The sequence below is a fragment of the Herpailurus yagouaroundi genome, unplaced genomic scaffold, assembly GCF_014898765.1.
Source record: "Herpailurus yagouaroundi ecotype Mexico unplaced genomic scaffold, PumYag 210, whole genome shotgun sequence".
NCBI lineage: Eukaryota > Metazoa > Chordata > Mammalia > Carnivora > Felidae > Herpailurus > Herpailurus yagouaroundi.
The window spans coordinates 12,974,348-12,992,485 of NW_024412441.1; the positions used below are offsets into that span (position 1 = coordinate 12,974,348).

The 18,138-nt window shown below is 38.3% G+C and overlaps 1 protein-coding gene across 1 annotated transcript in view; it reads right to left on the reverse strand.

The window, feature by feature from the left end:
- MSH2 (mutS homolog 2) overlaps nt 1-18,138 on the reverse strand; it is an 82,657-nt gene that overhangs the window by 22,862 nt on the left and 41,657 nt on the right. Inside the window, exon 8 of the mRNA XM_040453809.1 lies at nt 12,077-12,186. Coding sequence (XP_040309743.1) covers nt 12,077-12,186 — 110 coding nt within the window. The remainder of the gene's footprint in view (nt 1-12,076; nt 12,187-18,138) is intronic.

Genomic DNA, 18,138 nt, shown 5'->3' on the forward strand with positions numbered 1-18,138 from the left:
TGTGAACAAAACAACTAAAGCCCTATCTAACCTAATAGACATATAGAAAATTCTGCAACCAAAATTAGGGAGCACAAGTGATCCTCAAGTACACTGAGAACTTTTATGAAACTGATATGTACTAAAAGCTTACAAATTAAAAAACATATATTTCTAAAAAAATGATAATGGGAATAAAATTCTTAAAACTGAGTAAGAGATTTTACCTTTAAAATCTATGGGATACATTCAGCTAAATATATAGAAAAAAAAGTGTAATCTTAAATGCTTACTGAAAAAGGCTGGAAAAACAGTGAACACTAAATTAAAGTAAAAAAAGTAGATAGAAAAAATGCATAAGAACTGAAATTAATGAAACAAAAAAGCAATGACACAAAAGAGGATTTAAAAAAAATCACAAGTTGGGTGCTTGAGTGGCTGAGTCAGTTAAGAGACAGATTCTTTATTTCTGAGCAGGTCTTGATCTTAGGGTCATTGGGCTACACACAGGGAATGAAGCCTACTTTAAAAAAATTAATACAAAATAAAATTTTGTAAAATTTGTATTTGTAAAATACAAATTAAAAGTCATAAGATGATTCTCTTAAAAAACAAACTATGGAAGGGAGGAAATGTTGGGGGAGGCACAAATTATATTAAAAATAAACAGGGAATGGGGTGCCTGGGTGGCTCAGTCGGTTAAGCATCTGTCTTTGGCTCAGGTCATGATCTCGCAGTCCGTGAGTTTGAGCCCCGCGTCGGGCTCTGTGCTGACAGCTCGGAGCCTGGAGCCTGTTTTGGATTCTGTGTCTCCCTCTCTCTGACCCTCCCCCGTTCATGCTCTGTCTCTCTCTGTCTCAAAAATAAATAAACGTTAAAAAAAAATTAAAAAAAAAAAAAAAAAGGCAAATCACTACAAACAACTTGTGGCAAGTAGAAAACCCAGAAAGAAGTATTTATTTCCTAGAAAAAGGGTCTAGTGTCCAGAATATATATAGAACTCTTACAACTCAAAACACAAAAAGACAACCCAATTTCAAATTGAGCAAAGGATCTGATCAGACATTTTCCTAAAGATTACAAATAAATGGGCACCAAATATATGAAAAGATGCCCGACATCATTAGCCACCAGGGAAATGAAAATCAAAACCATAATGGCAGCACCTGGGTGGCTCAGTTGGTTGAGTGTCCGGCTTCACCTTGGGTCACGATCTCTTGGTTCGTGGGTTTGTGGCCCACGGCAGGCTCTATGCTGACACAGTTCGGAGCCTAGACCCTGCTTTGGATTCTGTGTCTTCTTCTCTCTCTGCCCCTCCCCTACTCCCACTCTGTCTCTGTCTCTCTCTCTCTCTCTCTCAAAAATAAATAAACCTTAAAAAACAAAAACAATATCACTTCACACCCACTATTAAGACAACACCCCAAAAAACAAAAAATAATAATTATTAGCAGCAACGTGAAGAAACTGGATTCCTCCTATATTGCTGATGGGAATGTTAAATGGTGCAGACACTTTAGAAAACAATTTAGTGGGGCGCCTGGGTGGCGCAGTCGGTTAAGCGTCCGACTTCAGCCAGGTCACGATCTCGCGGTCCAGGAGTTCGAGCCCCGCGTCAGGCTCTGAGCTGATGGCTCAGAGCCTGGAGCCTGTTTCCGATTCTGTGTCTCCCTCTCTCTCTGCCCCTCCCCCATTCATGCTCTGTCTCTCTCTGTCCCAAAAATAAATACACGTTGAAAAAAAAAATTTTTTTTAAAAGAAAACAATTTAGTGATTCCCAAAAAGTTAAACATAAAATTACCATATGACTCAGCATTTCTATTTCTAAATATATACCTAAAAGAACTGAAAACAGATACTCAAATACTCAGTACATGACTGCTCATGAAAGTCCTAATCATAATAACCAAGAGTTAAAAACAACTTAAAGGTCCACCAACAAACAAAAAGCAGAAACAGACCCATAACTACAAAGAACTGATAACTGCCAGAAAGGAGGGGTGTCCGGGATGGGCAAAATGAGTAGAGGGGAGTAGGAGGTACAGGCTTCCAGTTATGGAACGAATAACTCACAGGGATGACAAAAAGTGCAGCTCAGGAAATACAGTCAATGGTATTGTAATAGCACCGTATGGTAAGCATAGCATTACCTACTGAGTTGTATGCTTGAAATTAATATTAACATAGTGTGTCAACTATAGTTTAATCAAAATATAAAAATAGAAAACAGAAAACAAGGATAACTATAAGCAAAAATGTCAACACGTATTTAGAATTAAATCTAGGTAGGAGAATATGAATACTTCCCTTTAAAAAAATTTTGTTTACTGTTTTATTTATTTTTGAGAGAGAGCAAGAGCAAACAGGGGAGGTGCAGGGATAAAATCAGAAGCAGGCTCCAGGCTCTGAGCTGCCAGTACAGAGCCCAACGTGGGGCTCAAACTCATGGACCATGAGATCATTACCTGAGCCGAAGTTGGATGCTCAACCAACTGAGCCACCCAGGCGCCCCATGAATACTTCCTTTATATATATATTACATGTATATTTATTTCCAAGAACAAAAATATTGAATCACTTATATACTATTAGTATCTTTACAGCTTACATATACAATAATCATTTAATTGTAGTATGATCATGGAACTGTGGCTTTTTAAAAACTATTTCAATTTTTTCTGTCCCAGTATTGTCAATAAAAATTTATCTAGGGGTGCCAGGGTGGCTCAGTCGGTTAAGCATCTGACTCTTGATTTCAGCTCAGGTCATGATCTCACAGTTCATGAGTTCAAGCCACATGTCGGGCTCTGTGCTGGCAGCACAGAACCTGCTTGGGATTCTCTCTATCCTCTTAAAATAAATAAATACACTTTTAAAAAGTTATCTAATATTACTACTTTTCCAATAATAGAAGATATACCAATAGTAAGTGTATGTGAAAACTAATATTCAACTCACACCACTGTTGTTTAACATAGTTTTGAAAGTCTTAACCTCAGCAATCAAACAAAATGAAATAAAAGGTATCCAAAGTGGCAAAGAAGTCAAAACTTTCACTTTTTGCAGATGACATGATACTCTACATAGAAAACCCAAAAGACTCCACCACAAAACTGCTAGACTGATCCATGAATTCAGCAAAGCCGCAGGATATAAAATCAATGTACAAAAACTGGCTGCATTTCTATACACCAATAATGAAGCAACATAAAAAGATATCAAGAGGGGCGCCTGGGTGGCTCAGTCGGTTAAGTGTTTGACTTCTGCTCAGGTCATGATCTCGCAATTTTTGAGTTCAAGCCCTACGTCTGGCTCTGTGCTGACAGCTCAGAGCCTGGAGGCTGCTTGGGATTCTGTGTCTCCCTCTCTTTGCCCCTCCCTGACTCATGCTGGATCTCTGTCTCTCTCAAAATAAATAATCATTTAAAAAAGAAAAAGATATCAAGGAATCAATACCATTTACAATTGCACCGAAAACCATAAAATACCTAGGAATAAACCTAACCAAGGAAGTTAAAGATCTGTATGCTGAAAACTATAGAAAACTTATGAAAGAAATTGAAAAGGACACAAAGAAATGGAAAAACATTCCATGCTCATGGATTGGAAGAACAAATATTGTTAAAATGTCAATACTACCCAAAGCAATCTACACATTCAATGCAATCCTAATCAAAGTAGTACCAGCATTCTTAGAGCTAGAACAAACAAACCTAAATTTGTATGGAACCACAAAAGACCTGAATAGCCAAAGTAATGTTGAAAAAGAAAACCAAAGCTGGAAGCATCACAATCCTGAGCTTTAGCCCATACTACAAAGCTATAATCATCAAGACAGCGTGGTACTGGCACAAAAAAAGACACATAGACCAATGGACCAGAATACAGAATGCAGAATTGGGCCCACATACAAATATATGGCCAACTAATCTCTGACAAAACAGGAAAGAGTATTCAGTGGAAAAAAGACACTCTCTTTAGCAAAAGGTGCTGGGAGAACTGGACAGCAACATGCAAAAGAATAAAACTGACCACTTTCTTACACCATATACAAAAATAAACTCGAAATGGATGACAGACCTAAATGTGAGACAGGGAACAGTAAAATCCTAGGGGAGAAAACAGGCAGCAACCTCTTTGACCTTGGCCACAGCAAATGCCAGAAAGCAAGGAAAATAAAAGCAAAAATGAACTATTGGGACCTCATCAAGATAAGAAGCTCTGCATTGCAAAGGAAAACAATCAGCAAAATTATAAGGCAACCAATGGAATGGGAGAAGATATTTGCAAATGGCATATCAGATACAGGGTCAGTATCTAAAATCTAGAAAGAACACCAAACTCAACATGCAAAAAAAAAAAAAAAAAAAAAAAAAGGGAAGACATGGGCAGAGGACATGAATAGACACTTTTCAAAAGAAGACATCCAAATGGCCAACAGACACATGAAAAGACACTCAACATCACTCATCATCAGGGAAATATAAATCAAAACCACAATGAGATACTACCTCACACTGGTCACAGTGGCTAAAATTAACAACTCAGGAAACTACAGATATTCGTAAGGATGTGGAAAAAGGGGAACCCTCTTGCACTGTCAGTAGCAATGCAAACTGGTATAGCCACTCTGGAAAACAGTGTGGAGGTTCCTCAAAAAATTAAAAATAGAATTACCCTATGACTCAGCAATAGCAGTACTAAGAATTTATCCAAAGGATACAGGAGTGCAAATTCACAGGGGCACATGTACCCCAATGTTGACAGCAGTGCTGTCAATTATGGAAAGAGCCCAAATGTCCATCAACTGATGGATAAAGAAGATGTGGTATATGTAAACAATGGAATACGACTCAACAATGAAAAAGAATGAAATCTTGCCATTTGCAACAACATGGATGGAACTGGAGGGTATTATGCTAAGTGAAATAAGTCAGTCAGAGAAGACAGATATCATGTTTTCATTCATTGATATGTGGAATTTGAGAAACTTAACAGAAGACCATGGGGGGAGGGAAGGAAAAATAATAGTTACAAACAGAGAGGGAGACAAACCATAAGACACTCTTACATAGGGTTTCTTCCCCAGAGAAGAAACTGAGGGTTGACTGGAGGTGGGGGAAGGTGGCGGAAAGGGAAAAATGGGTGATGGGCACTGAGGAGGGCATGTGTTGGGATGAGCACTGGGTGTTGTATGTAAGTGATGAATCATGGGAATCTATTCTGAAAGCCAAGAGCACACTGTATACTCTATAAGTTAGCTAACTTGACAATAAATTATATTTTAAAAAAAGAAAAAAAAATAGGGGCGCCTGGGTGGCTCAGTCGGTTGAGCGTCCGACTTCGGCTCAGGTCACGATCTTGCAGTCTGCGAGTTCGAGCCCCGCGTCGGGCTCTGGGCTGATGGCTCAGAGCCTGGAGCCTGCTTCCGATTCTGTGTCTCCCTCTCTCTCTGGCCCTCCCCCGTTCATGCTGTGTCTCTCTCTGTCTCAAAAATAAATAAACGTTAAAAAAAAAAAATTTAAAAAAAAAAAAAGAAAGAAAAAGAAAATATTCAAAGATGAAATACCCAAATATAGTATAAAATGAATTTTAAAATTTAATACATCTCATTGAATCATCCAATCTAACTGAAATTGTTTACTTTTTTGTGAAAAATCATTGCCATTTTGAACCTTGTCCTGGGGGTGGTAGAGATACATTTATATGTACTTCAGAAATAGAAAATCTTTCCATAAGATATATGGAAAGTAGACACAAAAATACCTTAAGTATTACATACGAAGCTAAGCCTAGAAAAAAAAAAGAAATAATGCAACTACTCATATAAATGACTGTTCCCTTCGGGGCGCCTGGGTGGCTCAGTCGGTTGAGTGTCCGACTTCGGCTCAGGTCATGATCTCATAGTTCGTGGGTTTGAGCCCCGCATCAGGCTCTGTGCTGACCGCTTGCTCAGAGCCTGGAGCCTGCTTCAGATTCTGTGTCTCCTACTCTCTCTGCTCCTCCCCCGTTCACGCTTTGTCTCACTCTGTTTCTCAAAAATAAATAAATGTTAAAAAAAAAAAAAAATTTAAAAAATAAATAAATAAATGACTGTTCCCTTCATCACATGAGCTCCTAAGTGCACAGCTGGAAAACATGAGGAAAGCTTTCAGGAATCATACATGAAATGATTGCTATCCTCTTGAGGTTTGCTCAAAGTAGTTCTGAGTCACGTAATTTAAATGCCTAAATTCACTACAAATATCTACAATGACAGTGAAGGGTTGAATTCACTTTATAACCCCAAGCTAAGTTTAAAGGTTTGTAACTGAGAATAAAGAAGATATTGTATCAGGTCAATTCCCTAGAGAATCCAGAGAAGGTTTTAAGTAGGAATTGTATTTATTTAAAAGGCAGCATCACACCATAAAACATGAAAGCCTTCAGTTACAGGACCCTATCTTAGCAGACAAGGCTGGTTGTCTACACAACAGTCATTCATTCCCTCCTTCCCCTTCCCAGTAGAGCTTTCATTTTGTTTACCTGCAACAGAGGGATAACCCATCCCTAGCTATCTTAGGCCCATCATCACATTTTAGGATCTCTGGCCAAAAGCACTGCTTAAATGGTCCCATCAAAACAAACTGCAGGACTCTTCCTAGGAATGTTACGTGAATTACTACTGGTAGATACTCAACGCAGGGCCAAAAGAGGAACTTGCGTTAGGTTGGTATTAAAATCACAAAAGATAGACGAGATCAAGAAATTAGGTCCTTTGCATGGTATTATTGAGCTGGTGGATAAGCAACTCTAAATTAAAGCCTACCCTATCTCTAGACTTTTAATTTCATGAGCCAGGGTGTAGTGAGTTTTAGGTTATGTGAAAAATAAAGAGTCCTAACTAATACTAAGTTTAACCTCAGATAATCTACTGGGGGCAGGGAGGAAATCCACAGCTCACTTATTGACACAGTACTTAACAGTGAAGGGGGGTTCAGAATATGTTATAGTGGCATAAAAATTATTCCAAGATGAAAGCATCTGAGAATAGACTTTGTTTCTGCACTCTCTTATCTCCCTAAAAACAGAGGCTCCCAAAAGAACTAATTTGTTGTTAAATCCCCTCCCAGGGAGTTTCATAACCAAGGAAGTAAAAATTATCATATCCTCAATCTATTCTCTCAAGGGCTCATTAATCACTTGTAAAAGTCATTTGTTTTCCTGGAAGTACCCTTTCTCCCTCTCCCATTCCCCTACTAAGATAATACATAAGCCCCAAATTCTAATAGCCTCCTTGAGTCACATTTTTCTGTGAACCCAAAAATCTGTTCTCTTGCTAATAATCTGTTTATCAGTTTAACTAGCAGACTTCCACACAATGAACCAAAGAAAGCAGAAAAAAAAAAAAAGTTTTTTCTCCCCCATAAAGTTAACTACTTTCAGATTAAGAAATCAAGTTTTGTCATAATCTTAAGTGACAGCAATAAAATTAGGACAAAGGACCTCTCCTTTCCCAGGCTTTATCAATATAATTACACTGCTTGCCTTCCTAAAATCTCCTCTTCCCAGACACAAAATCTTATAACACTCTAATCCCATAGCACCATTCAAAAATTGACACTAAAAAGTGGCGCCTGGGTGGCCCAACCGGTTAAGGGTCCAACTCTTAATTTGGCTTAAGTCATGATCCCAGGGTCGTGGGACTGAGCCCCGAGTTGAGGTCAGGCTCCACGTTGGGAGTGGAGTCTGCTTAAGATTCTCTCTTTCCCTCTCTCTCTCTAAAAAAAAAATAAAAAATAAAAAATAAAAAAAAAATCTCCTAAAAAACTATTTTATACAATCACAGTAAGGTTTAAATTAACAGATATGTATCAAGTGTTTCAGATAAAAGTACATCTTAACCCACAATAAGGAAGATGGAGCTGGAAGAAGCACATTAGGCTGTTAACACTGTTCATCTGAAGAGGGAAGAATGGTCACTTTCACCTCTATACTTCTTCGTATAGTTTTGTTTCACTTGCTTTTGATTTTTGGGGATTTTTTTGAGAGAGAGAAAGAGAGGGAGATGGAGTGAATGGGACAGAATCCTATGCAGTCTTCATGCCTAGTGCAGAGCCCTAATCAGGGCTTGATCTCACAACTCTGAGATCATGACCTGGGCCGAAATCAAGACTTGGACACTTAACCGACTGAGCCACCCAGGCGCCCCGTTCCACTTGTCTAACAGATGTGTTATCTTTATTAAGTAGAAAAGCTTCAAATAAAGAAAATACTTTAAAAATTTATATCTTGGTATTTTGGTACATCATCATTTGTGAGGGAATGTTTTGGCTTATTTGCTGTCAAGCAGCTATGTATCTCAAGGGCTGGACCTATGCAGTCAGAATATTGTATGAAGGGAGGGAAGGAGAGCAAGAAAGAGGAGAGGGAGGGAGAGAGGGAATAAATCAAAAGGCAAAAAAAGTTTTTTAAATAACATTTATTCATTTTTGAGAGACAGAGAGACAGAGCACAATCAGCAGAGGGACAGAGAGAGAGGGAGACAGAATCCGAAGCAGGCTCCAGGCTCTGAGCTGTCAGCACAGAGCCTGACATGGGGCTCAAACTCACAGACAGCAAGATCATGACCTGAGCTAAAGTCAGATGCTCAACTGAATGAGCCACCCAGGTGCCTCAAAAGTATCCAACATTTTATCATCCTGCTGCTTCTTGTAATTATCATAGTAGTGGCCCACATCTTGAGTATAAGGAAAACAAACAGCTCATTGCCGGAGACAGCTTTTAAAACTGTCCAAGAGCAGGAGAGGAAGACAGGTCCTAAAAGGCAGGCCTCCACATCTACTGGACAGGCTGTCAGTGTGATGACCCAGATAAAAAGATAGCTGCACAGGGTTTTCAATAGAAGATCTGTACTTTGACAGAGGGGCTACAAATTTTAAGAAACTCGAACATTCTCAATTTATATACACCAACTTTTGGCCAGATAATGCCCAGTGATTGCCCAAGAGCGCAGCCTTTGCAGTAGGATGCAAATTGGTGAAAGGAAATCGCACACTTGGCTCACTTTGAGATGAGATTACACTCCTAATTTATTAGGAGTAATTTATTTTATTAGCAAGTAGTTCTCAAAGTGTGATCCCCAGACAGGCAGCATCATTTGGGTACATGTTAGAAATGCAAATTTTCAGGAATGCAAACTGATACAGCTACTCTGAAGAACTGTATAGGTTCCTCAAAAAAATTAAAAATAGAGCTGCCCTACCTACGACCCAGCAATTGCACTACTAGACATTTATTCAAAAGACACAAAAATGCTGATTCAAAGGGGCACATGCATCCCAATTTTATAATAGCACTATCAACAATAGCCAAATTATGGAAAGAGCCCAAATGTCCATTGACTGATGAATGGTTAAAGAAGATGTGATATGTATATACACTAGAGTATTACTCAGCCATAAAAAAAAAATGAAATCTTGGGGCACCTGTTGTCTCAGTTGGTTAAGCATCCGACTTCAGCTCAGGTCATAATCTCACGGTTTCATGAGTTCGAGCCCTGCATCAGGCCCTGTTGCTGACAGCTCAAAGCCTAGAGCCTACTTCAGATTCTGTGTCTCCCTCTCTCTCTCTGCCCCTCCCCTTCTCACTCTCTCTTTCTCTCAAAAATAAACATTAAAAATATTTTTTTTAAAGAATGAAAATCTTCCATTTGCAACAACGTGGATGGAACTGGAGTGTATTATGCTAAGCAAAGTAAGTCAGTCAGAGAAAGACAAATATCATAGGATTTCATTCATATGTGGAATTTAAGAAACAAAACAGATGAACACAACAGTAGGAAACAAGATGGGGTGCCTGGGTGGCTCAGTCGGTTAAGCGGCCGACTTTGGCTCAGGTCATGATCTCAAGGTCCATGAGTTCGAGCCACGCGTCGGGCTCTGTGCTGACAGCTCAGAGCCTGGAGCCTGTTTCAGATTCTGTGTCTCCCTCTCTCTGACCCTCCCCCGTTCATGCTCTGTCTGTCTCAAAAATAAATAAACGTTAAAAAAATTAAAAAAAAAAAAGAGTAGGAAACAAGAAAAACAAAATAAAAGCAGAGAAGGAGGCCAACCATAAGAGACTGTTAAATACAGAGAACAAAACTGAGGGTGGCTGGAGGGATGTTGGGGGGGGGGGGATGAGCTAAATGAATGATAGGCATTAAGGAGGGCACCTGTTGGGATGAGCACTGGGTGATATATGTAAGTGACAAATCACTAAATTCTACTCCTGAAACCATTACTACACTTTATGTTAACTAACTTGTATTTAAAAAGAAAACAAAAAAGAAAGGGAAAAAAGAAAAAGAGAAAGAAAAAGAAAAAAGAGAAATGTGAATTTTTCACCCCACCCCGGACCAAAAGAATCTGATTCTGGGGATGAAGCTCAGCAACCTGTTTCAACAAACCCACCAAGTGGTTCTGATACATGCTTAAGCTTGAGACCCACAATATTAAAGCATGGCAACTTTTAGAAGAATAAAGCTGGCCACAAAGGGCAAAATCAACGGCAGCATTTCATCAGAACTAAGCTGTGACAATGAGGGGCTCTAGATTCCTGCCTCCCCACATCCCTAAACTAGTAAGAGTTTTTGTTAACCTCCAAGAACTATGCCTCTACAAGCTTTCATTTAAACATCGTTTACAAATATCCAACCCCACCCAATCACCGGGAAGGCCACATCTTCCGCTTGGGAGGCAGTGGTATTTCGGGATTAGATGTTTCTTAGCAGTATTTCTGCCTCCCATTGATCTGAAAGTTGCACACCTTAAATCATTCCACTCATAGCAACATTACAGAGGTAACAATACCTAAAATGCAAGTTTTCCCAAATGAGGGGTAAACAATGCAAGTCTTTTGGCTGTTTAGGCCCATCACTGATAAAACAGTCCCAGAAAAGTGAAGCATTTACACCTATATATACATATTCATGTACTTCTAAAATCCAAAGAACACAGAGTAAATGAGGTTTAACTTCTTTAAACCTCAGTTAACAATTCAATAAAAACAAAATAAATCGACATCACATGGGACAAACAACTCAAATCCAGTTATTAAGAATGCAAAGAATCTAATAATTTGCAAACCGAACTGTTACCTTAATATGAATATCAGAGCACATATTCCCTGCATGATCATTTTTGACAGGAAATTTAGTGTAGAAAATATTTTAAATATTATTTTTAATGTCACAAAATTGGAAAACACTACATTCAGTGGCCCCATAATAAATTTGTTCTATAAATAAACTTTTAACAGTAAAAATTACCATTTCATAAATTTTGCTTTCAAATTCATTTTCATAAAAGGTATCTTCAACTACTTCAAAAACTATTCCTATTTTATATTTATATATATAAATTACTATTTAACATTGTTAAAGACCCGAGGTACAGGTCACTTATAGTCTAAAAGCTCTCCTCAACTAATTAGAAATTTGGAACTAAACAGTATTTAAACTACAGTTAACTTTTTAGTTATATCAACAGCTACTTAGGAGACACACGTATAATCTAACCTCTTCTCCCAAAGACTTTCCTACATGGAAAATAAACAAAAGAGAAGTTGCCTTCTCTTACGTTCCACATCTACATTTATCCTCTTCTCTTTTCCAGAGACTATCTCCCTTCTCTCTTGAAATTAAAGCAAAATTTAGATTGCATATGTGAAATCTTTTATTTGTGAGATTTCCTTTAACAAAGCCAGTTGTGCCCAATATTCATTGCCTCTGTTAATCTTTCTTCGTCCACTAAAACAATTCTTAAAAAAAAACAAAAACAAAAACAAACTTTCCTCATCACTTAATCTTACATCCACTGTCTCAAAGGTGCCTTACAAGGGCACCTGGGTGGCTCAGTCGGTAAGCATCCGACTTCGGCTCAGGTCATGATCTCACAGCTTGTGAGTTTCGAGCCCTGCATCAGGCTCTGTGCTGACAGCTCAGAGCCTGGAGCTTGCTTTGGATTCTGTGTCTCCCTCTCTCTCTCTCTGCCCCTCACCTGCTCACAATCTGTCTCTCTCTCCTTCGAAAAGAAACAAACATTAAAAAAAAAAAAAAAAAGAGTACATTACATACCTGATCCATATCTAATGTTGTTTCTATCATTTCCTGAAACTTGGAGAAATCAGAACGAAGATCAATAAGAGGAGTCACAAAAACTGCCAAGAGTAATCTCTGGTGTTTTCCTAAAAGAAAGCAAAAAATAATAAAACGTTCTTATCTAAAAATTTTTTTAATGTTTATTTATTTTTGAGAAAAAGAGAGAGGGAGACACAGAAGGCAAAGCAGGCTCTAGGCTAAGCTGTCAGCAGAGCCCAACACAGGGCTAGAACCCACGAACCACGAAATCATGACCCGAGCTGAAGTCAGATGGCTAACCGAATGAGCCACCCAGGCGCCCCAAAATGGTCCCATTTTTAAAACTTCGTCTAAGATAACAAACAGCATTTGATCCAAAAAGCGCAAATAGTGCAGCGGGTCTCCAAAGTTACTATTTACTCCTGTAAATTTAAGTCAAATGTGTTAAGTATTTATTTTATAGAAAGGGAAATGATCTGGCTCTCTAAGCTTCCTACTAATAAACCACTACCTTCCCTGCCTGTCTGTAATCTCCTTCATCAAGAGCACTAGAGATGCAGAAACATGACATTAATTACAACTAAATGAATTGCATTTCTTCGTAGATTTAATAACCCAAAGTCAAAGTCGTTAAAATGTCTCTAACTTACCTTATATCCCTAATTTCCATTAATAATACAGTGTTCCAATTAACAGAGGTTAAATCAGGTCAAGTATTTACACTGGCACTTTACTTGATGCTATTTAAGAGCACATGCTGGGGAATTACAGAAGGAGTAAGTGAAGCAACAAAGTGTATAGTGTGAAAGGCCTGAGTACAGACCTGGGTGCCAATCCCAACTCTGTTATCTCCTGGCTCTGTGATCTACAGCATGTTCTCTGAGCCCCTTTCCCTTATCTATTACGATAGGAGTAATGACAATAGCTACCCAGAAGAGGAATAAATGAGATAAGGCTACACAACACTTAACATAATGCTTGACACTTAACAGAAGCCCAGCTATAGTTACCATGTATTATAATTGGTTACCTTGCAAGGATTTTTTTTTTTCTGACCTCCAATAAATTCTTTTACAAGAATTCTCCAAGTGATCTCTAGCATACTGCATTTTGCTTCAACCTTTTCTAGAAATATCAGTAGCTCTTGATTGAGAAAATGATGAAAAGCTACTATGAAGTCAGCAAAATTGTTTTAAGAATTCATGTTTTATTAATCACAACAGCATCTACACACATTTAGAAAATAGTACCTATGTGTGAAACATTATTTAGACAGTCTATAACCAACACTTTGCCCACATAATGTCTGTTGTGCTTCAACGCCTGGTTCTTTATTCTGAATTAGCTCATATGCTATTGGTAAATAGGGGAATGATGGAAGCAAAGTGTGGAGGTGGCACTGGTTCACAAATCATCTTTTTCCCATCCCATTAATGTTTTGAAGTGATCAAGGCAAGCGTCACACAATGGAAGAGTAAACTTAGCAACCTATGAAGACCTCAGAGTAGCTGGCTTAATGGCCAGTGTACTTGTCATTATGCTAAGATACACGGAAAAGCAGAGAATACACGAGAAGCACAAAAACATCTGCTGGTGTTTACTAAAATTTTTATTAATTCTTTACCCTGGTTCAGATTTTTAACTTTTGTGAAAATGACCTTTATTAGAAGCAAATGCCCTCACAGGGCATCTCAAAGGAGGTAACAAGAACCCTAGACTTTAAGGCTGCAAAGAGTCACATGATGCTGCTGCTGGGTACAAATGCAATGGAGACTTCTGTAGGCAACTGTTTTATTAAAGTTTACTACTGCTTCTGTTAACAATTTTTTTATGTTTATTTATTTGAAAGCATGCATGTGCACAAATAGGGGAGGGGCAGAGACGGGGAGAGGGAGAATGACAAACAGGCTCCATGCTGTCACTGCAGAGCCTGATGCGGGGCTCGATCCCATGAACCGCAAGGTCATGACCTGAGCCCAATTCAAGAGTTGGACGCTTAACCAACTGAGCCACCCAGATGCCCAATTAGTAATATTAAAATTTTTTTCATGTATTTTGAGGTCCACCTTAACTCTGTTTTTTCTATAAGTTCTGTTATGTTTTCTAATATGACTTTGAAATAAAATATGCCAAGAATAAACATGTGGTATTATTACAGAAATATCTGTATAAACTTCAGAACCTGTCATCCTCAACATGTCCTCTAGTCCCTCAAGCATATAGGCCCACCTTACTGCAGCTCTTCTCAGAGTCAATAGGCCCCTTCTGAGCTCACTGGCTCCCTATCCTGCAAACTTTCACTAACATCTTGAATTCTTTCCCCTACCTATATTTTGTACTAAGCCCCAGGCACTGATTTCCAACTGAGTTTTTTTTCCCCCCAATTGGTTATGTTTTAATTAAATTAATTAAATCTACTAAGCTATAATTCACATAGCAAGCAATTCTCCATTTTAAAGGGTACAATCAATGGTTTTTATTTATTCACAGATTTGTGGGACCACTGCCAATTGATTTTTGAACTCTGTCACTGCCCTCCAAAACACTGGGAACCCATACCCATTAGCAGTAACTTTCAGTTCCCCTCCAACCTCCTGCCACTCCTCCAAGTCCAGGCAATCCACTTTTGGTATACAGATTTGCCTATTCTGGCTATTTCACATAAATGGATATGATATTGTGACTGCCTTTTTTTCAGTTAGTTTTCAAGATTCATCCATGCTGCACCATGCATCAGTACTTCATTCCTTTTTATTGACAAATATATTCCATTACATAAAAATAGCACATTTTATTTATCCATTCATCTAGTGATGGGCATCAATTGGTTTTTTATGAACTCCATTTTTCACTAGTTACCACAGTCTAGAAAGCCCTATACAATATTCTAGGGTCTTAACACAAGGACTACAGACCCTTGAAATAAAATACTACATAAACATAGAAAAGAAATAAATTCCACCTTTATTTTCTCTAACCTCTAACTGGTATCTGGCATTAACTTTCATTACTAATGTAGGCAATAAACCACCATTAAAGATGTTAGAACTTCACTCCAATCATGTTATTTAATGCATTAATAAAAAGGACTTATTTCTTTGTCAGGAATTTGTTTTAGGGGTACCTAGGAGGCTCAGCTGGTTAAGCAACTGACTCTTGATTTTGGTTTGGGTCATTATCTCATGGATTAAGCCCTGCATTTGGCTCTGCACCGATAGCACACAGCCTGCTTGGTATTCTCTCCCTCCCTCTCTGCCCCCTCCTCACTAGTGCATGCTCTCTCTCTCTTACTCTAGCTCTCAAATTAAAGTTAAAAATTTTTGTTTTATATTTGGATGACAATATTTCAATATAACTGGGTTTCTTTTGCAACTCTATGTGTTTCATTTAATGCATTTAAAAACATTATTCTGAAGAAGGGTTCATAGGCTTTATTTAGGGTCCACAGCACAAAAAAATTAAAAACCTCAGCTAGATCTTACCTCTCTGGCATCTACTCCTAACATGGCCCTTATTCTCTATCTCTATGCTTGACCACTCTAGCTCTCCTTCACTCCGTCAACAATTCAAGCCTTAGACACTTGTACTGGCTGGTCCCACTAGCCTCCCCCTATATCTTACCAGCTGGCAACTTCTCATCATACAAGTTCCACCTTAGAAGCAATTCGAGAGGTTATCCTTGACCAAAAGACCTAGTGTTTCCCCTGGCCCCAGCCAAATCACTCTATCCTATCAATATATTATGCTTTCTTTATTGTATTATTACTATTAAATTCTTGCTCATTGATTTATTGTCTATCTCCCTCTAATCTTCCACTATTACTGACCCTCCATAAGAATAGGGATCTTATCTGCCATATCTACTATTGTACCTCCTAGGATAAGACTTGGCACAAATTAATCATCTGTTGAATGACTTACTGAAGGAAGGAAGCAAGGGCCTGATAAGGCAATCAATCACTGGTTGGTTATTGATTTATTTATTTAGACTGAGTGAGCAAGGGAGGGGCAGAAAGAAGGAGAGAGAGAATCCCAAGCAGGCTCTGCACTGACAGCACAGAACCCCACAAGGGGCTCAAACTCACAAACCACAAGATTACGACCTGAGCCGAAAACAAGAGTCAGACGCTTAACCAACTGAGACACCTAGGTGCCCCTGGTCATTAGTTTTGATACACACAACACTCATCTAGCAAGGATACCAGAGATGACACAAAGAAATAACTGTTAGCTTCGTAAGTACATCAAAATGTGAAATATTTAAGAAATTAAATCATTAAATAATTTCTGTAGGAACACTAGATTTGCTGCCAGCCACCAAAAGATTTTAATTTCTTGGAGTTGCTGACACCATACACAAAAATAAACTCAAAATGGATTAAAGACCTAACTGTGAGACATGAAACAAGAAAATTCCTAGAAGAAAACATAGGCAGTAATTTGTGACACTGGCCATAGCAACTTTTTCCTAGATATGTCTCCTAAGACAAGGAAAACAAAAGCAAAAATCAACTATTAGGACTACACCAAAATAAAAAACTTTTGCAGTGAAGAAAACCATCAACAAAACAAAATGGCAACCTACTGAATGAGACAAAATATTTGCAAATGATATATTCGTTAAGGGAATAATATCCAAAATATATAAAGAACTTACACAACTCAAGACCAAATAAACAATCAGATTAAACTGGTCAGAGGATCTGAATAGACATTTTTCCAAAGGAGACAGATGGTCAAGAGACACATGAAATGATACTCAACATTATTAATTATCAGGGAAATACAAATCAAAACCACAATGAGAAATCACCTTACACCTGCTGAATAGCTAGAATAAAAAAGATAAAAAATAAATGTTGGCAAGGATATAGAGAAAAAGGAATCTTCATGCATTATCAGTGGGAATGCAAACTGGTGCAGCCACTGTGGAAAACAGTATGGAGGTTCCTTAAAAAATTAAAAACAAATATTGTATGGTTCAGTAATTCCACTACTGGTCATTTTTTACCCAAAGAAAACAAAAACACTAATTTGAAAAGATATACCCATCCTTATGTTTACTGCAACATTATTTTAAGTTTTATTTATTTATTTTTGAGAGAGAGAGAGAGAGAGAGAGAGCGAGCAAGCACACAGCAGGGGAGGGGCAGAGAAAAAGAGAGAGAAAAGGAGATACAGAATCTGAAGCAGGGTCCTGGCTCCCAGCTGTCAGCACCGAGCCCGATGCAGGGCCTGAACGCACAAATTTGAGATCATGACGTGAGCTGAAGGCCACTCAACCGACTTGAGCAACCCAGGCACCCGTACAGCATTATTTACAATAGCCAAGATATGGAAGCAATGTTAAGTGTCCACTGATAGATGAATGAATGAAGATGTGGTATGATGTACACACACACACAAACAGACACACACACACACACAAACACTGGAGTATCAGTCGTAAAAAAAAAAAAGGGATGAGATCTTGCCATTTGTGACAACATGGATGGATCTAGAGGGTATCATGTTAAGTGAAATAAGTCAGACTGAGAAAGACAAGTATTTTATGATTTCACTTATATTTGGGATCTAAAAAACAAAACAAACAAATAAGCAAAAAGGAGAAACAGACACATAAGTACAGAAAACTGATAGCTGCCAGAAGGGTAAGGGGTAGAGAAATGGGTAAAATGGGTGAAGGGGATTAGGAGATACAGGCTTCCAGTTATGGAATGTGCAAGTCACAGGGATGAAATGTACAGCATACGGAATATAGTCGACGGTATTATAATAGTATTTACAATGACAGGCGGCAGCTACACTTTTGAGTATAGCATAACATACAGAGTTGTTGAATTACTATGCTGTATACCTGAAACTCATGTAACATTGTGTCAACTGTACTCAAAAAAATTTTAAGTGAAATAAAGAAAGACTATCTAATCTCAAGTTAAATGAGCAAATAACACTAAAAATCAAAACAAACTACAGGACAGTTCTGGACAGCACATAGGAGGTACCTCCTTACACATGTCCTTGTGACACTATCCTCAGATCCATGCCTGGCCCTAGTC